Consider the following 24,122-nt stretch of genomic DNA (forward strand, 5'->3'; position numbering starts at 1 on the left):
TTGTCAGCCTCCCTCCATGCAGAGAGGTACGGTGACCTTACATCTAGGCAAGAATACTGATTAGATTTCTCAAATTTCGTAGAAAGATGTCAAAACAGCCATATGCTCATATATTTTCCAAAGCATATGGTTAATAATAATTAAAACTAAACAGCTACCAATATTGGGCACTTACTCTAGGCCAGGCAGTATGCTATGCCTGTTACTCGTGATGTGTGCTCGAATCCTCACAGCCATAGGCAGGAGCTGTTATTATTAATTCTCATTTTTACAAATGGGAACACAGACTCGAGGAGGTTAAACAACTTGCCCAGAGTTAACTCAAGGAAAACCAAAGCTGCGATTTGAACCCAGACAGCTCAGATCCAGTGCCTTTAAGCACAATTCTATGCTATGCTGTCCTTAATTAAAAATCTAGACCATCAGAACTCCAAGTCCTAGTAGAAGAGGCCGTACTTACTTGTGTTATAGAACATTCACAGGTCCTGCAGATTTTCTCTCCATATTATGTCTTTAATATGCCCTTTTCCATCTCTAGAGCTGCTCTGCGCTCTACTCTTGGCTCTCGTTAGTTATCTTTGCCCTGGATTTATGTCATACCTCCTCAAATCCCTCAAATCCACATTCCGCAAAATTGTCAGAGTGCCCTAACAAGTCCTTGCTTTACCTAAAATGCTTCAATGATTTCTGTTGTCAAAGGCTAATTAGCTGTGTTTTTGAGCATAGCATAGGGAGTACCTGCCAGCCACATACAATGTGATTCCCCACCTGCCTTTTCTGCATTCTCCCTTACAATTTAAACCAAACAGCATCATTGCACTACTTGCTCATACCACATTGCTTTATGTCTCCATGTTTTTGGAAATGCTACGCACTTTGCCTGAAAAGCCCTCTTTCTCCTGTTTATCCAGCTGATACACATTAATTTACAATCAGTTTATGTGCTACTGCTGGATATTCTCTTTCTGGTTCCCTTTTCCCAAGCTGAATTATGTGCCCTCCTTTGGTATTCTTATAATATCTCATGCATATATTTCTTTGGTTACCATGTTTTTTTTTTTTTTAAACGATTTTTTAACTGTCTCTGTTACTAAACTGTGAACTCTGTGCACATGGTCTATACTCTTTTATTCTTAGCCAGCTCGTGTACTGCTTAGCACATAGTTGGCCCTCCTAACTAGTGAGCATTCTGTAAACAGTGCAGAATACAGAGCTCCAAGAAAGGGAAAGACGTAGGATTTGGAAGGCCTGAAACTATGCACACATTAAGAGATAATTACCAGGGCAGCAGAGGGAGGTCTTACGGAAAAGTCTTCGGGGCCAGATAATTTACATTATTTTAATCAAGAGCCAGAGAGGATTTGGGGAGATGGGAGCTGGGGTCTGAATCCAAAGGGAACTTTGAAACTTTTAAGAAGCCAGACTTGGCAGCTTTGTAATTTAAATTGTCCCTGCATTTGCCTCAGTAGCCTAGAATAGGTATCTGAGACAGATACATTTTAATAAGCATATTCATAGTTTTCTAGGAGAGACATAACCCTAAAATTGAAAGGGGCAGTTGATACAATAACCAACACAGTGTCCTAATGCAAATATTATTGATCGTAAGCAATGTTGTACACTCATGCAAATGTTACTGGTAAGATGTTATCCATTGGTGTTTTTCTGCATAGGTGGCTGGATCCAGACAAGGGGATTTTAGGAAGCCCTGCATCCCTGGAAGCTTTCTTTTCTACTGGAATTTTTTTTTTTTTTTTTTTTTTTTTAAGTTTTGCAGACCACCATATACCCTGGATTTGGTCTCATTTTTTCCGTGCTCTAAAATAAACTCTTTTACCTTTAGATTGTCAAATAACTAGTCCCCTGCCCATGGATACTGGATTTTGGTACCCTCCTTAGGGCTATGCTTCACCCATGTTCTGGAAACGCACACAAATAGTATTAGTTTTGAGAGTACTTTAGATTGATCTGCTTTAAATACTGTCATTGTCTTTGTCACAATTAGTTAATAGAGTCCACTTTTTTTTTTTTTTTTTTTAAGAGAGAGAAAAGTTCTTACTCTGTCTCCCAGGTTGGAGTGCAGTGGCCCGATCTCGGCTCACTGCAGCCTCAGCCTCCCAGGCTCAGGAGATCGTCTCACCTCAGCCTTCCAAGTAGCTGGGATTACAGGCACTCACCACCACACCTGGCTTTGTGTGTGTGTGTGTGTGTGTGTGTGTGTGTGTGTGTGTGTTGAGATGGGTTTTCACCATTTGCCCAGGCCGGTCTCAAACTCCTGGGCTCGAGTGATCATCCCACCTCAGCTTTCCAAATTGCTAGGATTACAGGCATGAGCCACCTCACCCAGCCTAGGGTCCACTTTTGAATGTGTCTGATGGCAGCAAAAATTCTTATTCATTATGCTATGCTACTTCCATAAGAGCAACTGCATTACAATCATCAGAATGATTTATTCTTTCCTAATTAACATATATTATATCTCTATGCAAGCAGAATCATGAAAACGTACGGCAAGTTATAGAATGGATTTCATTAACCAGACTTTAAGCAAAGGATTTCCCAGCATTTTTGATTGCTCACCTTTGTAACTCAAAATTTTTATCACTACTAAAATAAGTATTTATAAACTACCTATTTACTACTGCATTGGTCATATATTATAAAAGATGCACAGGCCAGCTGTGTTGTCTCACGCCTGTAATCCCAGCACTTTGGGAGGCTGAGCAGGAGGATCACTTGAGTTCGAGACCAGCCTGGGCAACATGGTGAAATCTCATCTCTACAAAAAATAAAAATAAATTAGCTAGGCATGGTGGCTTGCGCCTGTGGTCCCGGCTACTGGGAAGGCTAACATGGAAGAATTGCTTGAGTCCAGGAGGTCAAGGCTACAGTGAGCTATGGTTGCGCTGCTGCACTCCAGCCTGGGAGACTGAGTGCCTCTGTCTCAAAGAAAAAGCACAAAAATAGAAATAAAGAAGAATGAGAGAGTAAATGAGCTTTTTAAAATTAATTCTAATATTTATTAACAGTACAATAACCTTTGCTCTCATTTTGATGAGACCAGTGACATTAAGTGTGCTTCATTTAAACAAAATTTTGGTTTGTGATACAGCTGCTTGAACATCTGATTCTAACTTCTGTTTATTTTTACACTTGATTTTAATGACTGATGCCTCACAAACTATATACATTTTAAAATAAAAGAAGTGTATTGTTTGGATGCACTTACTAAATAATCATATTCATAGTTCCAGGCACCAGTTATTCAAACATTTTATTGCTGTTCCTGAACATGCTGTCTTTTACATTTTTAACTAATTGCTCAAAATTCACTGAAATTCTTCATTTGGAAAGGTTAAAAAGGTGAAACATCTTTTAGATAAAAAAATAAAACTGTATAGTAAGAGAAATATTTCAGACCTACTCTGCATTGTTTATTCTCTATTTAAAAAAAACTTGACAGAAAATATTTTACTGTTTCAATTCATTTAAAGGCTCCTAGTATCTTAAAGGTATTCTGGGATTGGAAAACTTAACGACTACAAGAAGAAAGTTTAGTTACATTTAATATTAAAATGTTTAAAAACATTTATATTGAACTATGATCAACAAATTATATGTATTTAAAGTATACAATTTGACAAATTTTGACATCTGTATATATCCATGAAAATATCACCAGAATCAAGATATTGAACACCTGTCACCGCCAAAAGTTTCCTTGTGTCATGTTTTAAACCTTCCTTCTTTCCTCTCTGTACTTTTACCCTTCTTCCCCCCCATCGACTCCTGAAACCATTGATTCTGTTTTCTGTCACTATAGATAACTGCATTTTCTAGAGTTTTATATAAATGAAATCATACAGTGTTATTTTTGCCTGCCTTACTTCAATAAGCATAATTATTTTGAGATTTATTCATATTGCTGTGTGTATCAGTAGTTCATTCTTCTCTATTGCTAAGTAGTATTTCATTGCATAGGTATACTAGTTTGTTTATTCATTTACCTCTTAGTGGGCATTTGAGTTGTTTCCAGACGTGGGCTATTACCAATAATGCTGTTAATATTTCCATGAGATTCTGTGTGGGCATATGCTTGTTTTTTTGTTTTTGAAATGAGTCTCAATTTGTTGCCCTGGCTGGAGTGCAGTGGCACAATCTCGGCTCACTGCAACCTCCACCTCCCAGGTTCAAGGAATTCTCCTGCCTCAGTCTTCCAAGTAGCTGGGATTACAGGCATGCATCACCATGACTTGCTAATTTTTTTTTTTGTTTTGTTTTTGTTTTTTGTTTTTTTTAAGACGGAGTTTTCACTCTTGTTGCCCAGGCTGGAGTACAGTCGCATGATCTCGGCTTACTGCAAACTCTGCCTTCCCTGTTCAAGCTATTCTCCTGCCTCAGCCTCCCAAGTAGCTGGGATTACCAGTGCCTGCTACCATGCCCAGCTAATTTTTTTGTGTTTTTAGTAGAGATGGGGTTTCACTATGTTGGTCAGGCTGGTTTTAAATTTCTGACCTCAAGTGATCCACCCACCTCAGCCTCCCAAAGTGCTGGGATTACAGGTGTCAGCCACTGCACGGGGCCTACATATACTTTTGCTTTTCCTGGGTAAATACCAAAGGTGGAAAGCCTGGGTCATATGGGAGATATATGTTTAACTTTTTAAGAAACTACTAAGCTGTTTTCCAATATGATTGTACCATTTCACATTCCCACTGTAGTGTATGAGAGTTCCAGTTGCTTCAAATGCTGACCAGCATTTGGTTCATTTAAAATTTTGGTCATTCTAAGAAGTGTATAGTGATATCTCATCGTAGTTTTAGTTTGCATTTCCCTAATAATTAATGATATTGAGCATGTTTTCATGTGTTTATTTGCTATCTGTATATTTTCTTTGTTGACATGTTTGTTTGTATCTTTCATCTATTTTTAAAATTTATGTGTGTGTGTGTGTGTGTTTTAATTATAGAGTTCTGAAGGGTTATTTATATATTCTGGATATAAGTCCTTATCAGATGTACAAGTTGCAAATATTTTCTTCCAGTATATGGCTTATCTTTTTATTTTCTAATAAAGTTCTTACAAAGCAGAAGTTTAAAATTTTGACAAAGCCTAATTTATCAAGTTCTGGATCATGTTTTACGTGTCATGTCAGAAATCTTTGCTTCTTTTTTCATATGGATATCTGGTTTTTCCAGCACTCGTTGAGAAGCCTGCCATTTCTCCACTAAACTGCCCTTAACCTTTATTTTAAAAAATCAAATGACTATAAACATAAGGGCTTATTTCCGTACTCTCTATTCTGTTCCTTTTATCTATTTGTCTATCTTCATGCCCAACACCACATTGACTTGATTACTGTGGATTTATAGTCTCTCTTGAAATCAGGTTAAGTTCCAGCTTTGTTCTACCATATGTTTTGAACCTCACAATATATCATTATTTTTCCTTTAAAGAGTCAATTATATTTTAAGAGATTTAAATAATAAGAAAAAGTATTTTTACCTACATTGTTACCATTGCATACGCTCTGTATTTCTTTTTGTAGACCTATATTTCTGTGCAGTATATATTTTCTTTCTGCCTGAAGGAGTTCCTTTAACACTTTTTATATTGCAGTTCTGCTGGTGATTAATTCTTTCAACTTTTGCATGTCTGAAAACATCTTTATTTTACCTCTGTTTTTGAATGATATCTTGCTGGGTGTAGAATTCTATCTAGGTTGATGGGTTTTTTTTCCTTTCAGTATTTTAGAGAGGTCATTCTGTCGTAACATTTGTGTTGTTTCCAATGATAAATTTGCTTTTATCATTATCTTTGTTCATCTCTCTCTATATAATGTGTCCTTCTCCAAGACTCCAACCCCACCCCATCCCATCACTCTAAGTTAAGATTTTCCCATTATTTCTGGTTTTAAGCAATTTATGGTGTGCCATATGGTGTATTTTTCTTTATGTTTTTGGTGCTTAATGTTCAGAGAACTTCTTGAATCTGCGAATTTATAGTATTCACCAAAATTGGGCTCCTATTTTTAAAAATATTATTTAACTGCCCCCACTTCCTTTGGTTGACACCAATGACATGAATAGAAGGTAGCTTGAAGTTGTACCACAGCTCACTAATTCCCTTTTCTTTTCTTTTTTTTTTTCAGTTTTTTCTTTCTGTGTTCCATCTTGAATAATTTCTATTGCTGTCTTTAAGTTCATAACTCTTTTCTACTGTGATGTACAATTTGCTGTTAATCCCAACTAGCGTATTTTTCATCTCAGACATTGTAGCTTTTATTCGTAGGTTTGATTTGAAGATCTACATCTTCCATATCCACTACCTAACTTTTTGAACATATAGAATGCAGCTATACTAACTGCTTTAATGACTTTGTTTACTAATTCTAATGTGTGTCAGTTCTTGGTCATTTTGATAGATTTTTCCCATTATTGTGGATCATATTTTTTTAGGTTTTTTGTATGCCTGCTTTTTTACTGGGAACCAAATGTTATGAATTTGACCTCGTTGAGTACTACATATTTTTGTATTATTAAAAATATACTTGAGCTCTATTCTGGCATGCGCTTAAATTACTTGGATACAGAGTGACCCTTTTAGGTTTTGCTGTTTAGATTTGTCAGACAGGGCCAGAACAGTCTGGGCTATTTCCCACTACTGAGTCAAGACCCTTCTGAGTCCTTCAGCTAGTGTCCTGTGAATCATGAGGTCTTCCAATTTGGCAGCAGAAACAGGCACTATTCCTATTGCCGTGTGAGTGACAGGCATTGTTCTTTTGAATCCTTTCAGATACTTCTTTCCCTGGCCTAGAGTGATTTCCCCACAGGCATACCATGTACTGATTAGTCCTTTGCTAAATACTTGAGTGAAACCTTTTGTAGGCCTCTAAAGATCTCTTTCTCTTTCTGTGCAGCTCTCTCAGGTCCTCTGTCCTGTGAACTCCAGTTACTTGGGTTTTGCCAGACTCTCAGCTCTGTCTCCTGAACTCAGAGAGTTCACTAGGCTCTACTTGGGTTCTTCCTTTCTGTACCATTGTCTGGAAATTCTCTTAAGACAGTAAGCTGGGAAAATCAAAATGCTCACCTTGTTTCCCATCTCAGAGATCATAATCCTTCATTGCCTGATGTTCAGTGATTTTAAAACCATTGTTTCATGTATTTTGTACATTTGTTGTTGCTGTTATTGTTTCAGGCAGGGCAGAAATTCATTCCACCTTGACGTTTTATAATCCCCAATTATGACCAGTTATAATTTGTAGCCCAATTTAAATTCTCATCTTTAGAAAAAAGTGTAGACACCCTCACATTTCTTGACATAGCTAAATCAGTTCAAAAGTATATGGAATCTGGCATGCAGCAGTATAAATCTCATATCAGTATAAAACTCATCAGTTTTCCTGTAAAACATAGTATCATTGGTTTAACAAGAGCAGTTTAATTCCGGCTTCTTGGTTAAATGAATATATTTTGAAAGCCTCTGGTTCACTTTTTCATGTTCAGTGAGACATAAATTTCACCCAAATTATCCATTGTTCTTAGCCTAAACAGCAAAATACTTTTATTATATCACTTTGGCAGGATATGGTAATCTATTAGAATGTATTTGCAAAACCATCATATAATTACTACCTATAACTTTAGAAGAATAATTTAATACCAGTTCAGCCTGTTGGCCCTTGAGCATGGGTCAATTAGTAAGAAAATCTTCTGTCGTCTATAAGGCTGTCAGCATAGGTCTTCACTTCAAAAATAGTGCCCGGTGACAAGTGCATTAAAATTTCAGAATTAATCACTACGAATTCATCCATGTAACTAAAAACTACTTGTACCCCAAAAGCTATTGAAAAAAAAATTAAGTAACAAAACAATAACCTGAAACTTTAACTGATGTCTAGACAGTTTAACTCACAATTCATCTGTATCCTTTAAAAGAAAATAAATGTCATTTTCTAAGACCTTGTTAAGTCTGAAAGCACGAATGTACATATACAAACTGACAAAAATAGGTAAGACTTAGCATTCGTTGTGTTCTCATTACTTTAAGCACTTTACATATTTCAAAAACTCCTTTAACCTTTATAAAAACAAGCCCCAAAGGGTAGGAACAATTTTTATCTTCATTTTACAAGTGAGGAAATTGAGGTACTGAGAGTACTGAGGTAACTTACCCAAGATCACACAGCTAGTAAATGGGGAAGTTGGGATTCAAATTCAGGCAGTCTGGCTCAAGTCCAAACTTTTTGTTTTTTGTTTTTTTGACACAGTGTCTCACTCTGATGCCCAGGCTAGAGTGCAGTTGCATGATCTTGGCTCACTACAACCTCTACCTCCCAGGTTGAAGTCATTCTCTGACTCAGCCTCCCGAGTAACTGGGACTACAGGCGTGAGCCATCATGACTGGCTAATTTTTGTTTTGTTTTGTTTTGTTTTTTGTATTTTTTGTAGAGATAGAGTTTCACCATGTTGACCAGGCTGGTCTCGAACTCCTGGCCTCAAGTGATCCACCTGCCTTAGTCTCCCAAAATGTTGGGATTACAGGCATGAGCCACTGCGCCTGGCCCAGGGTCCAAGCTGTTAAGCACAGCTCACACACTGCCTCAGGAAAACAAAAACATTTTTCTCTCAGCTCTATTACAGCTCTTCAGTTTCCGTGGGTTTAAGTTTAAATATGTAAACAGAAATAGATTTCTGGGTGAAGACATTCATTAGACTTTTGTTGAACTCATACTGTATGTCACACACTGTGCCAAGATCTGGGGGATATGATATCCAGATATAGTGCCTGCCTTCAAAGAGGTTACATCTGGTAGGTGTTTCTAGTTTGAGCATAAGTACAATGTATTACCATCTTCATGTTTATGTGTGGCCGGCATGTAACACAGCAAAATCTGTTGTATTTGCTACCCAGGCTAGGGACATTACTTGGTGTTTTCCTAATTCACATCAGTTTTCATTTTGGGAACACCAATTATTATTTTTAATCTGCGTACTATTCTTACCAGGAATTCTATATTTTTTAGTCATCTTTTTAATATTTGAGCCTTGTGCCCAAGGTCATATAGCAAAAAATAGCAGAGCTAGGATTTGAACCCAAGTCTGTCTTCCACCACTATTTTCATTATTCTATGTTTCTTGTCAAGTTTAGCCCAGTTTTTCATTTTTAAAACTGGTCTTCATAATTTGAAATAATTGAGATAGCTCTCCCATCCCCTTCTTGAAAACCAGTTGTGTTAGTGTTTATTTTGATTCATTGTTATTATTTCTTAATCATTAGGATTAGGATATAGACTAGATATATCTAATTGGATATGGAATTCTACATATGTCCTTTAAATCAAGCTTATTGTATTGTTCAACTTGTCTACATATTTACTAATTTTTCATCTGTTGTACTATCAGTAATTGAGAGAGGTATGTTAACTTCTCATTTTGATGGTAGATTTAGTTTTTCCCTTAATTTTATAAGTATTTGCATTAACATACTGATATTTTTTAGCAGTAAGTATATATAATTGCTAAGCAAACAAACCACCTTTTCTAAAATATCTTTTTATGGGCATGGGTCCCACAAGGGTGCTGTATTAAAATACTTCATCTGAGTCTTGACACCTCAGGACTAACACAGAACAAGTTCTCCATCTGAGCTCAGATTCTCACATTTATGTTACCTGAGCCACGGTCTTCTCAATAGATAACCTTGCCTTTTTGACTGTACACCTGGGACTGAATGTGATGAAGTGTCTTAACAAGTTTTCTTGGGCTTTGGTTTCTCTATTAAACCCTAGTACCCATAAATTGGGAGTATCTGAATATTCATAGCTTTTCTAACTTCACATCTGTCTGGTTTTCTTATCATAACAGTATTTGTGCCTCCATTGTTTTCCTGAGTTCTAGTTTTCAAAATATGATGTACTATTTACCATAAAAATATATCACTTAGTTTATTGCATATGAAAGCTGTATTTTTGTTTCATATTTTCCTTTTGAATTTCTAGAGAACATTCTATGCCATAGAATGGGGAATAGTGATGGTAGTGAGGCAGAAGGCAGGTTTTTTTCTCTAAGATGTTAAGGATAGATTTAGTACCATTATGATCTCTTCTTTGACACGTGGGTTATTTAGAAATGTCTTTTTAAATTTTCAAAAAGTATTGTGATAAGAAATTATCTTATTTTAAATTGATTTGCTATTTAATTTCCTTGAAGTGAAAGACTGTGGTCTATATGAGAAGGATTTTTAAAAAAAATTATGGAGACTTGCAGTATAGCCTAGTACATAGTCAGTTTTGGGGGTAAATATTCTATATGTGCTTGAAAAGAATGTAATTCTCCACTTGGATATAGAATTTTTTATATTTCCATTAAATCAAGCTCATTTTGTTGTTCAACTTGTCTATATATTTACTAGTTTGTATCTGCTTGTGCCATTAATAATTGGAACAACAAAGAGGTATATGTTAACCTCTTATTTTGATGGTTGATTTTTAAATTTCTTTCTTATTCCTTTGTATATTTAGTGATGTTTTGTTAGTGCATGCATGTTTATTATCTCTATGTAGTGATCTTATCTATCCTTTATAATGCTTTTATTGTCTTTTTTACTTATAGATATTAATATAGCTACCTCAGTTTTCTTTTGGCTAGCATTTACCTGGTATATGTTTTCCCATCTTTTTACTTTCAATTTTCCCTTCAATTTATGTTTTAGATGTGTCTCTCATAAATGGCATGTAAGTGGATTCTTTCTTTTATCCAGTCTGTTAATCCCTGTATTTCAAAGGTAAATTTTGCTCATATATGAATTTCATATTCATTGATATACTTGAGCTCGTTTTTACCATTTGTTTTCTCTTTGTCTCAGTTTTTTCTGCACTTACTTTTTCTTCTTGCCTTTTAATTTTTGTTCCTAATTTGTTTTCTTCTCCTCATTACTGATTCTGCAAGATCCCATTGCAAGCAAGCTGGCTGTTAACAGGGTTAGTATTGGAAACAATAGCAACCTATGGTGGAAGGTGGGAATCGGGGTGGAATATTACTTTTCTGAAAGGAGTCAGATTGGCAAGTGATGGGGATGAGGTGGCAGGGAGCTGATAGAGTACATGGGTAATGGTCTTACAAAAATCTTTCTATGAGTATGAGACAAGCATGTCTGATGGGACTGGAGGGAAAGGAAGTAGGAGTGTGAGATGAATGAAGGCTTAAATAGAACCCAAAGGGACTAGGTAAAGGAATTGAACAAGTATAAGTAACAGGATTTATAGGTGACAGTGAGGGTTCAGCTGAGGTTATAGACCAGGAATTATGTAGCACCTGGGCATGGGAGCAGACAAAGCAGGCTATAGCATTAGCACAGGTTTGGGATTTTCATGGGCAGTTGTGGCAGAAGGATGAAGGTTTATGGATGTAGAAAGTACTGGTGAGAGTGGTTCAAATGTTAAGCCATCTGGAGACCAGGATGGGTATGGAAGGAAGATAGATCAGCAGGAGGCAAGTGAACCAAGAGAAAATGTGGGGCACAAGAGATTATGGTCTTAATAAGGTTGAAGAACAGATACAGCAGGAGTAAGCTATGGTAGGAAAGTGGGAATTCTTGAATTTGAGATTTCAGAGGGGACAGTTCTGGTTGGTCAGGTCCATAAATGAAAAAGAAAGGGAAGATGTACAATGTTAGTAGTTCCATTTTCTTAAGGTACTATCTTTGTTTCCTCAAGGATCTTCTTACTTCCCTGGATTTTGATATTACTTGGTCTCATTATTATGCCAACGTGCCTTTCTCATCACAATATTCTGCTGCCTCTCCACAAGCACTAGATTTCTCATCTGGTATTGTTCTCATTTCTAGTATACCTGTGCTAGCCTTGGTTTTGACAGGTAACTGATAATACCTCTTTTATTCAGGAGCCACTGATTTTTTGCCCAGTGTTTCAGCCATAATCACACATATGGGAATTCATTTCTACAATGCTTTTGATTTGTCTGTTTAGTATTTTATAATTGCCTTGGTTAAAATTCTGCCTGGACTGAACCAGTAGAGCACCAACTCCAGTATCAGATTGCCTGGGCTTGAATCCCTGCAATTTCATTTACTTGCCCTTTATTCTTGGGCAAGTTAGCCTAACCTCTCCTGAATTCTCACCTATACAATGGGGGTAATAATAGTCACTCACTCTTGGTGTTGTGGCAAGGATTAAATTAGTTAATATATGTAAGGTACTTGTTTGGCATATAGTCAATTCTCGTTAAAGGATACTGCTGGGGGTGATAATGATAGTGATCAGCAATATTGGCAGCATATGCAAAACTACGTACCAGATACTGCATTAAGTGATAGGACAGGTACAGAGGAGAATATTGAAAAAGTCTTTGTTTTCTTTTCTTTTCTTTTTTTTTTTGGAGATGGAGTCTAGCTCTGTCACCAGGCTGAAGTGCAGTGGCATGATCTCAGCTCATTGCAACCTCCATTTCCCGGGTTCAAGCAATTCCCTTGCCTCAGTCTCCCGAGTAGCTGGGACTACAGGTGCGTGCCACCACACCCAGCTAATTTTTGTATTTTAGTAGAGACTGAGTTTCACCATGGCCAGGATGGTCTCGATCTCCTGACCTTGTGTTTTGCCCACCTCAGCTTCCCAAAGTGCTGGGATTACAGGTGTGAGCCACCACACCTGGCTGAAAACGTCTTTGTTTTCATGGAGAATATATATTCTCCTTGGGGATAAGAACTAAGAAGACTTCCCCAAGACTATCTAAGAAAGGGTATGTGAAAGAGGCTTAACATCTTATAATTCAATAAAGACCAGGAAGTATAAAAGTTGAGGAAATATTGAGGTTTCAGGAACCTGTATAGATTTGCCACGTTTATGTTTTCTCCTGTCTTGTAGGCAATTAGTAAAGAAAAAATAAAAAGAAAAATAAAAAAATGAAAGGGGCTTGCTGTCTAGTTTCAAAGGAGAGCGGAAAAATTTTTGCCTTAGTTCCAAACCTGTTTCTTTCCTTATATCTCCTATTGCTATGAGGGCTGTCACTAGCCAGTCAGTTGTTTAATGTGAAGTAGCCATCTTTGACTTTACCTTCTTCATCTTCTCTACTCAGTCAGTCTATTCTGTCAATTCTACTTCTCAAACCTATTCTGTTTTTTCTTGCTGCCTGGCTCAAGCCTTTATCATTTTAGCAGATTCAGCAAGTATTTGTACTGCAAACATTGTGATTGGCCCTTTAATACACATTATTTAATTTTCTTAGCAACATTTGAGGTGGGTCATTTTGTAGATGAGAAACCAAAGGATCAGCTATAAAATGATTTGTTCTGCTGGGCATGGTGGCTCTGTCTATAGTTCCAGCTACTTGGAAGACTGAAGCAGGAGGATTGCTTGAGCCCAGGAATTTGAGTCCAGACTGGGCAACATAGTGAAACTCTGTCTCTAAAAATGAAAAATAAAATGACTGGTATAATTGTTTAGAGGCATAGTTATTAAATCTATGCTGTCTTTTGCTGGAGTATTGTAATAATTTCTCTGCCTCATTTGCATTGTTCTCTTTTTTGAGATATAAATGGAAGATATATGTAAAAACAAATTAGAACTATATAAAGTAAAAAGTGAAAGTTGCCCCTTCCCAAATCTACTTTCCAAGAGAAATCAATGATAGTGGCTTTTGTTCTAGACTTTTCTCTTTGTATATCCAAATATTCCGATAAATAATTTATGATGAATCATTTGTTATTGTCCTACAACTACTTTTTCACTCATACTTTTTATGTCAATACGTATGTATCTATCACATTTTTAATGGCAACATATGTTTTATTATGCAGACATATTATTTGGATTATATTGTTCAATGATTCCTCTGTTAATTGTTTCTGTTCTTATAAATAATGTTACAGTAACATTCTTGTGCATATACTTTTGTGCATTTGTGTGAATATTTCTATTAAGTAGATTCTTAGAAGTCATATTGCTTGGTTAAGTAGTATGCCTATTTTAAAATGTATGTACTACTAAATTGTCCTCTGATTTGTCCTCTAGATCAGTCTTTTATATTATAGCTAGAGTGATATAGCCATAATATGTCTTTGTAAAATGAATTTCATAATGTGATTTCCCAGCATCAAAAAGCAACATCAGAGATGTTTGATGGATTTCTATTGTCTATGCAATAAATTTTAAAATTAATTTTTTTTCAGACAGGGTCTTTCTCTGTTGCCCAGGCTAGAGTGGGCCACACGTGATAGCATGATGGTGGCTCACTGTAGCCTCAATCTCACAGGCTCAAACAATCCTCCGACTTCAGCCTCCTGAGTAGCTGGGAATACAGACATGTACTATCACACCCAGCTAAGGTTTGATTTTTGTTTTTTGTAGAGACTCAGTCTCCCTGTGTTGCCCAGGCTGGTCTGGAACTCCTGGGCTCAAGCAATCCTCCTGCCTGGGACTCCCAAAGTTCTGGGATTACAGGTGAGAGCCTCCATCATGAGCCAAAATTCTTAAATTTTTGAAAAAGTTTTTAAGAGTTATATAATGTGGTCCTAAACTATCTTTCCTACCATTCTTCCCTACCAGGAAATTTGTCCTCTGATAAGGCAAAATCCAACTCTTCTGTAAAAATTTCCCATGTATACTGCTCTCTTTCTTCTCTCTATACAAGATAGAATGAGTTACTTCCTTCCCTAAGTTCTCATAGCACTTAATTTATAATCCCTCTGATAGCATTTAGTGCGTCATATTAAATTTATGTATGTCTGTCTCCCCTGCTACTCTGTGAATTTCTTAAGGGCAGGAACTGTGTCTTATTCATCTCTGTATCCCCAGCACTTTACACAATGCGTGTCAGAGTAGTGCTCAACAAACGTTCACGAATTTGGGAAAGATATCCTGGAGGCAGTCTGCTAGTACGATGAGAACTTTGAGAGATAGAGTAGGTGGTAGAAGTTTTGAAGCATAGCAGAAAGCTGACTGACTTCTGGGAGAACTGGGCCTAAAGTGGCAGGAGCCTTCATGTGCTCCTTCACTGCAGAGACCAGCTGCCTGGTTATTTGGGTTAATAGGCTTAAGATTTGAGAACATTTAAAGTATTAAAAATTGGATGATCGAGGACTCACTTGGTGGAGGGGGAGATTGACTCAGCTGTTTATGTTCTTTCCAGACTAAGATGCGTATACTGAATAACCAATCCTTTTCCCAGAATCATGAATAACTTTTTCTTTCTGAAAAATCAAAGGCTCTTCATTTTCAGACCATGATTTGGATGGGAGTAGGAAGAGTAAAGAGGTCAGATACTTTTACTTTGTCTTTTTTGCTTGGCTCAAGGGCGAAGTAGCCTATTGAAAAGTTTTAGGGCTGTGGACATATTCTTGAGTCAATCATCTGTGTTAAATTAGTTCTTTTGTCATTTCAGGCAACTCTGGTAGCTCTCCTTTTCTAGTTGCCTTGAAGAAAGAAGAGTAGAAGAAAAAGTTGAACAAATCATGTCGGAGTTACTGGACCTTTCTTTTCTGTCTGAGGAGGAAAAGAATGTGATTCTCAATGTTCTACAGCGAGATGAGGAGGTCCAAAAAGCAGATGAGAAAAGGATTAGGTAAGAATTCCTCAAAACGCTTAGGGTCCCAGGCCTTCGGCCGATAATATCTGGGCTTTTCCTTATGTCTCACACCTGACTTTCATAGGAATTTGTATATGGGATGTTTACCACTACTTATTGGGTCATGTTGGGCTCTAAGTTTGTTGCTTTCACAGAACCAAACAGTCTACTGTTTTTACCTCTCAACCCTTCTCCATCCAATCTATGTATATCCTGAATCCACTTGTGCTTCTCTTTTGGGTCTTGACAGGCGACTAAAGAATGAGTTACTGGAGATGAAAAGGAAAGGGGCCAAGAGGGGCAGCCAACACTACAGTGATCGGACCTGTGCCCGGTGCCAGGAGAGCCTGGGCCGTTTGAGTCCCAAAACCAATACTTGTCGGGGTTGTAATCACCTGGTGTGTCAGGACTGCCGCATACAAGAAAGCAATGGTACCTGGAGGTGCAAGGTGTGCACCAAGGAAATGTGAGTGTCTCCTATGGCTGAGTAGAGAGGAGATGAGGCCATGGCTGTAATGAGAATTTCTTTCCTTAGCCTTTATTAGATAAGAACCATTCTTTATCCATCTGTTATTTTCTTTTATTTCTTCCCAGAGAGTTGAAGAAAGCAACTGGGGAGTGGTTTTATGACCAGACAGTGAATCGCTTTGGTTCTCGCACAGGTAGTGAGATAATCAGGATGTCCCTGCGCTACAAACCCGCAGGTACTGGACCTGTCTAGAGATAGTTCTTGATATGGAATCTTAGTGTGTTCTGACTGGTTATCTTAACTCCATGGGCTCAGCCAGTTTGTGGGGAATGGAAGATGATACTGTCATCCCTTCTGCAAGCATGGTGTATTTCAGGGGATTTGCTATGAGAGTTGTTTCATTTTTCCCTTACTCATAACCACAACCCTGGCCTACTTTTGTTTGTCTTGAAGTGAGTAAAAGAGAGACAGTGCAACAATCCCACCATCAGGTACAGATTGGTGACATCTGGCCGGGAAGAAAGATCATTCAGGAGCAGCAGAGGGACCCCAGGTAAGAATCAAGTAATTGTTTAAAGAAATACTTACAATAATCTCTTTAATTCTTTTGCTATTCATTTTACTTTCTCCTGTTTATAACATAATAGATGTTCATTGTAGGAAAACTTAGAAAGTACAGAAAATAGTAAAGAAGGAGGTAAAAAAATCATTCCTAATCCCATTGCTTGTATGTAGACATTAACATTTTGGTATATTTACTTTGTTTTTGTATATTTTGCACTCAGCTTTCTCAGGTTGAATAGTTTGTTCTTTATAAGAACAATTTGAAGACAAATAGAAATAACACATACTCATTATTAAGCAACAAATCACCCACATTCCTACTACCCCAGTTTTCACATTATGTGAAAATTATTTCATATATCTTCTATGCATATCCATAATGGGTTGACTAGATGGATAAACTGAAAAATCTTTTTAATATTGGGATCATAGTATATAATAAATTAAAATCATCCTGTTTAATTTTACTTGAATTTAACAGAATAAAAGATTAAATAAAATGAAAGAATAGCTAATCTTCAGACAATTTTTTTTAATGTAAAAGGTATTAGCTGTTAACATTCCTCTAAGCTTAAGAAAAAATATTATGAAAGCCATTGAGCAGTTGGTCACTTTTTTAGTGGGTTTTTTTGGTTAACAGCCTTATTGAGATATAATTCACATACTATACAATTTGCCTATTTTTGATGTACAATGCAATAGCTTTTAGCATATTCACTGAGTTGCATGACCATCCCCTGAATCAACCTTAGAAAATTTTCATCATCTCAGAAAGAAACCCTTTACCCTTTTAGCTGTCACCCTCCCCCATCCCTAAGCAATCACTGATCTCCTTTCTGTCTCTATATATTTGTCTATCCTGGGTATTTCATGTAAAGGACCATATATTTGGGTTCAATATATGGTCCGTTTTGACTGGCCTCTTTCACTTAACATAACGTTTTCAAGGTTCATCCATGTTGCAGCATGTATCAGAACTTCATTCATTTTTATAGCCAAATAATACCCCATGATATGTATTTATCACATTTTGTTTATCTGTTCATCTGTTGAGGAGCATTTGGGTTGTTTCCACATTTTGGTTAGAAAGAGCAATGCTTCTACGAACATTTATTAAGTGTTTTTTGTGGATGTATGTTTTGTTTTGTTTGCTTTTCTTTTCAGAATGGAGTTTTGCTCTTGTTGCCCAGGCTGGAGTGCAGTGGTGCCATCTTGGCTCACTGCAACCTCCACCTCCTGGCTTCAAGCAATTCTCCTGCCTCTGCCTCTCAAGTAGCTGGGATTACAGGCACATGCCACCAAGCCCAGCTAATTTTTGTATTTTTAGTAGAGATGGGGTTTCACTATTTTGGCCAGGCTGGTCCTGAACTCCTGACTTCAAGTGATTTGCTCACCTTGGTCTCCTAAAATGTTGGGATTACAGGCATGAGCCACCACACCTGGCCTGTTTTCATTTTTCTTTTCTTTTTTTCTGTTTTTATTTTCTAAGGTAGATACTTAGGAGAGGAGTTAGTGGTCATTTAAAAATCTACCTGTTTCAATATTTAACGTTGTTAGTGGATGCTTTGCTGTGAAAGAGGAAGCAGTTAGCTTTCTTACACGTCCCCCCACGTATTTCCTTCTATCTTCCCTATTTGGTTACTCAAATTATTTTTCCTTTGTCAGGGTTTATAATATTTACATTCTCTTATATACCCATAAAGCATCTGCTTGTTTTATCTGTTTACTTTTAGTTTTATACTTAAAAGGACTGTATGCTTACAACCAGGCCTTATACCATAACTTCTTTATTTCTGATTTATTTCTTGGTTGTCTGGATTTCGTCATTGAGGAGTTCCTTCAAGAAGAGTTTGCAGGTGCTATATTTATTATATTCTTATATGTTAAGAATGTCTGCCAGGTGCCTTTATACTTCAGTGGTATCTTGGCTGGATATATTCTCGGGCCACATTTTCTTTCCCTCAGAATGTTGTGGAGATTATTCCATTGTCTTCTTCCATTGAATGTAACCGTGAAGAAGTCTGAGCACACCTTCACTCTTGTTTTTCTTTCCTATGTATGAGAGACAGAAAGAGAAATTAAACTTACCTGAAAATTTTCTTTTCTTTTTCTTGAAGTTTAGTAACTTAACAAGGTTATAATTCAATGGTGATCATTCTGTATCATTTTCCCCTATATGCAATATACCCTTGATGAGTTCTTCCTTCATTGCTGGGAAATTTTTCTGTGTCATATCCCTGAACTCTTTTGCTTTCTGTTTTATTAGTTAAGTTCTCTACCTCAGAGACACTGGGTTTTCTTATCCTCTATTTTTGTCATTTTATTTTACTATTGAATGCAATAGGAAAAATGGTGAAAGCAATTAACCATGATTAGCCCAACCCATTCCTCCATGCTATTAATTTGGTTTTCAGTTTATTTTCCCTCCCCTCCCCTTTTTCTCCTCCCTTCCTTACTTTTTGCTGCTTCTAATTTATTTATTTGAATGAATTATCTTATTTAGGTTGCAATTTGTTCTTTGCTCCAATCTTCTTTCTCTTATTTTGTTGTTTTATCATCTTGTATTTGAATTCTTGCACTTCACTGAATTTATGTTATTAGTTCCCCTGTAGTGTAAAGCACTCACAAGAAACCTACTTGTTTTCCTAGGGTTAAATTCTTCTCCAGACTCGGTTCTTTGTCCATCTTGCAAATTGTTTTCTCTTCTCTCCACTCCGTGGCTATTTATGTATGTGCTAGACTATTTTATTTCATTTTGTTCAACTTTAATATGGGAAGTTTTGTCTATATCTTTTGTTTCCTCTGATACAGTATATGTGAATTCTTCTTCTCACCTCAGCTTGAAACAATTTATCTTTTCCCCATTCTTAGCTATACTTTAAGGACTGAATATTGCTTTCTGTATTTCTTTTCTTGAAACCTGAGGGGGTGGGTGCAAAAGGCAACTTGGGGTCCTGGGTTTTGGTCTCTTGAAATTCTCTTAAATGTCTTGGTTCAGGGCTTATTTATCCCAGATCTGGGTTAATCCCCTAGCTTATACAGGTGCCCTGGGATATGACATTTTCCAGTACTCTTAACTGTCTCTGTTGGGGTTCTACAGTGGTACCTGGGGATACAAATCTTGAGGACTTCTGTTTTTCTTGACTACTCATTCGCTTAATCTGCAAATTGCCACATTTGAAGGGATTAGTTCAAGAGCTTTGCCAAATACATTTTCTATTTTCTTAGACATGAATTTTTGAAGTCTAGCACTGTGAGGCTTTATTTTTGAACCATTCGTTTACAGCGGCTAATTTTTGGCTTTTGTATGGTGTGTGTTGTTTTTCCCTAACTTTCACTCACCCAAGGGGAAATGACTTTATCACATTTTATTTGATTGTTGAAAAATAATACAGAAATGTACAAGTAAGTCCTCCAGTAACCTCACTGCTTCTTCCCTAGATAATTATCGTTAATAGTTGTGAATGGTTTTGGCATATGGACTACCAAACTGTCTAAATATACATATGTGGGTTGGGTTCCTAAGTTTTAATTTTTTTTTTTAAGGATGATACTATATACATGTTAAGTGAAAAAGTGAAAGAAAAAGAACTTTAAAAACTCAATAATACAGACAATCCCATAGAAAATGCACAAAAGACATTTCACCAAAGACAATATAGATATGTCAGGCACACGACAAGATGCTCAACATCTTCAGTCATTAAATAAATTTGAACTAAAAATCACAATAAGATGCTACTACATACCCACTAGACTAAAATTAAAAAGGCTGACCATGCCAATTGTTGGCGAGGATGTAAAACAACTGGATTAAAAAAATTCTTTTCTACATTTCTTTCTTGCTATTATAAACGACTGGAATTCTTATACATTGCTGGTGGGATTGTACAATGGCATGGTTACTTTGTAAAGCTGTTTAGCAGTATATTAAAAAGTTCATTGTACACCTACCTTGTGATTAAGTCATTTCATTTCTGGGTATTTACTCAAGAGAAGGGAAAGCATATGTTTATACAAAGACTCATATGTGAATGTTCATAGCAGCTTTGTTTGTAATAGCCCAACCCTGGAAATAACCCAAATGTCCATCAGCAGGTGAATGGATATACTGATTTGTTTATATGATGGAATACTACTCAGCAATGGAAAGAAATGAACTATTGATACATGCAGCAGCATGGATCAATAATCAAAATAATCATGCTGAGTGAAAGAAGCCGAGCAATAAAGAGTGCATACTGTATAGTTCTGTTTATATAAAACTCTAGAAAATACAAACTAGAAAGCAGTGACAGAAAGCAGATCAACACTTACAGGAAGGGCAGGAGGGATTAGAAAGGGGCAGGAGGAAACCTTTGGGAGTGATAGATGTGTTCATTAACTTAATTATGGTGACCGTTTTACAGATGTCTACATATGGCGAAATGTCAGGTTGCACACTTAAACATGTGCAGCTTATTTATGTCAATTATTACTCTAAGTGTAAAAGAAAAAAATTGTAGAACATCTTTCTGTGTCAGCACCAAGGGTCTGTTTTATTTTTTCGACATCTGTATGGTATTTCATGGTATATGTGTACTGTGATTTTTATCTACATAGCCTTGGGTGGGTGACTCATCTGTTCCAGGTGATGAGGCCCCCTTTTTTCTTTGTTGGTTAAGGATAAGAATGGCTTTTATTTGCTGAACCTGATTAACACATCTGACATCATCAGTCAGAATGTAATTTCTGAAACCTACTGCTGCTGGTTGTCTGTGATCTCTTGTCTCATTGGACCCAGAACACTCTTATTTATCCTAAATATGAAAATAGATTAAGTGACCATAAATGATCTTTCCCATGAAATTATGGAGCCTCAGAGATAATTTAATTCAACCCCCTTATTTTTGCGAAAAGAAAGCAGGATAAGTGATTTACCTGAGATCATACAGATAGTTAAGAGCCCAGGGCTCCCATCTCTTAATCTATTTTTTACTACACAGATGTCAAATAATTGCCTTTTTGCCCTTGGGCTGTTTGTATTAGCTCTGGATTGGTATATATTAATCTTTAGGAAAAAAATACAAGCAAAAACCACTCTCCATGGGCCATCATTAAAATTACCCCTCTGGAGGAATGGTTCTGCTTGGGTTTTTTGGCAGGGATATGGGGAAGAAAAGGGGGAAAAGGACGATTCTGAATTTAAAAAATGAAATCAAGCCCCCTGCTATGTCTTGTACTATACAGCTAATATATCTTTCAAGGAATGACTAACATTTCACCTCTTGCAAGTCCTAGATTTCAACCCTGGTGTCTGTTTTCACAGAACTGTCACAAACGTCATGTGACAACTTGGGGAGTTTATTCTTTACTAGATTTTGGTTACCTCATTCTTTGTTCATCTATTAGTTTGTTTGATTGACAAATGTCTATGAATGCCTACTATTTGCCAGGCATTGTTTTACGACCTGGGATACACTGCTGAATACAAAAAGGCCTGTTTATGGGGCTTAAATTTGGAGGGTGGAGATAAACAGATAATCAAGTAAATGTATGGTATATCAGATGTTAACAAGTGCTGTGGATAAAATGAAGTAGGCCAAAGGTATAGGGAGTGCCAGGAATGAATGTGTGTACATATACTATTTTCATTAGGATAGCCAGGGCAAGTCTTAATAACAAGGTAACATTTGGGCAAAGACATGAAGCAAATAAGGAAGCAAACCCTTAGGGTATCTCAGGGAAGAGCATGTAGATAGAGAAAGCAGGAGGTATAAAAACCCTTGGATAAGTTTTTGTTTGGCACCTTTGAGTGATCTGAAACTGAGTGAGCAAGGGAGGCCATGGAAGGAGATGCGGACAGAGATGGGGTGAGAGGCAGATCATGTTAAGACTTTGGTGGCACTTGTAAGCATTCTCTCTTTTACTCCAAGTAAGAAGGATGGCTCTGAGGGACACAGCCTTATATTGTCTTCTTATGAAAAATGGAGGTAAAATTCATACAACATAAAATCATCATTTTAACCACTTTAAAAATATAAAATTCTGTGGTCGTTAGTACTTTGAGAACATTGTGCAATCATCACCACGATCTAATTTCAGAACATTTTCACCACCCCAAATAGAAACCCCATAGCCATTAAGTAATCACCTCTATTTACCCCAACCCCTAATCTATTTTCTGTCTTGATGGATTTGCCTAATCTAGACATTGCCTATAAATTCAGTCATGCAATATGTGGCCTTTTGTGGCTGGCTTCTTTCAAGTAGCATAATGATTTCAAAGTTCATCCATGTTGTAGCATGTAACTGAATTTCATTTTATCGATGAATAATCCATTGTATGAATATGCCACATTTGTTTGTCTAGTCGTGCATTGATGGACATTTAGGATGTTTCCACCTTTTGGCTATTATGAATAATGCTGCTATGAACACTTATGTAACATTTTTGTGTGGACATTTATTGTTCAGTTCTGTTGTGTAGGTACTCAGGAGTGGAATTGCTGGGTCATATAATAGTTCTATGTCTGATTTATATTTTAAAAGCTCATTATGGCTGTTGTGTTCTGGAGATTGTATAGGTACAAGGGAAGAAGCAGGATTAGTTAGGAGGCTACTACAACCATCCCGGAGCTAGATGATGGTGGTTTGGACCAGAGTAATGGCAGTGGAGGCAGTGAGAATGGATCAGAGTCTAGGTATATGTTGAAGGGGATTTACTGACAGATTTGATTTCTATCATGAGAAAAGGAGTAATGGATGATTCTTAACGTTTTTGACTTGAGATATGAAAGGAGAAATTTGCCATTTGATGAGACAGAGCAAAGAACAGCTTTCGAGGAGGGTTGGGGCTTTGGTTTTGGGTTTGCTGTGTTTGAGACATCTAAGTGGAGACATTGAGTAGGCCATTGGAAAAACAAGTCTGGAGTTTGAGTAAGAGAAAATTTGAGGCTGGGCACGGTGGCCCACGCCTGTAATCCCAGCACTTTGGGAGGCTGAGGCTGGTGGATCACCTGAGGTCAAGAGTTCAAGACCAGCCTGGCCAACATGGTGAAACACTGTCTCTAGTAAAAATACAAAAATTAGCTGGGTGTGGTGGCACAAGCCTGTAATCCCCGCTACTCAAAAGACTGAGGCAGGAGAATCGCTTGAATTCAGGAGATGGAGGTGGCAGTGAGTCAAGACTGTACCACTGCACTCCAGCCTGGGTGTCAGAGACTCCATCTTAAAAAACATAAAAAATAAGTAAAAATAAATAAAACTGAGTTATTCATTTATCGAGGATATTTAAAGCCATGAGACTAGATGAGATCATTTAGGGATAATTCTAAATAGAGAGGAGGAGCAGCCCGAGGAAGAAGTTTGGACACAATCTAAATATTAGAGGTCTACAGGAGGAGGAGACTGAGAAGCAGCAGCCAGGGAGGTTGGAGGAGGAAACCAGGAGAGTGTGGTGTCCTGGGAGCCAGGGGAAGTTATTTGAGATATTCGAGGAAGAATGGATTTTTTTTCCCCTTTACCTA

The 24,122-nt window shown here is 37.1% G+C and overlaps 1 protein-coding gene across 3 annotated transcripts in view; it reads left to right on the plus strand.

Moving 5' to 3' along the window:
* Window positions 1–24,122, plus strand: part of SYTL4 (synaptotagmin like 4) — a 52,941-nt gene that overhangs the window by 12,031 nt on the left and 16,788 nt on the right. For 2 of the 3 annotated variants that reach the window (XM_010350840.3, XM_074391979.1), the window contains exons 3-6: window positions 15,399–15,578; window positions 15,832–16,047; window positions 16,176–16,285; window positions 16,504–16,603. In XM_010350840.3, coding sequence (XP_010349142.1) covers window positions 15,469–15,578; window positions 15,832–16,047; window positions 16,176–16,285; window positions 16,504–16,603 — 536 coding nt within the window. In that variant the 5' untranslated portion in view covers window positions 15,399–15,468. Of the gene's footprint in view, window positions 1–14,365; window positions 14,459–15,398; window positions 15,579–15,831; window positions 16,048–16,175; window positions 16,286–16,503; window positions 16,604–24,122 lie in introns of all 3 variants that reach the window. The other variant, XM_074391980.1, reaches the window with a different exon arrangement.

This window comes from Saimiri boliviensis, chromosome X, assembly GCF_048565385.1.
Source record: "Saimiri boliviensis isolate mSaiBol1 chromosome X, mSaiBol1.pri, whole genome shotgun sequence".
Taxonomy (NCBI): domain Eukaryota; kingdom Metazoa; phylum Chordata; class Mammalia; order Primates; family Cebidae; genus Saimiri; species Saimiri boliviensis.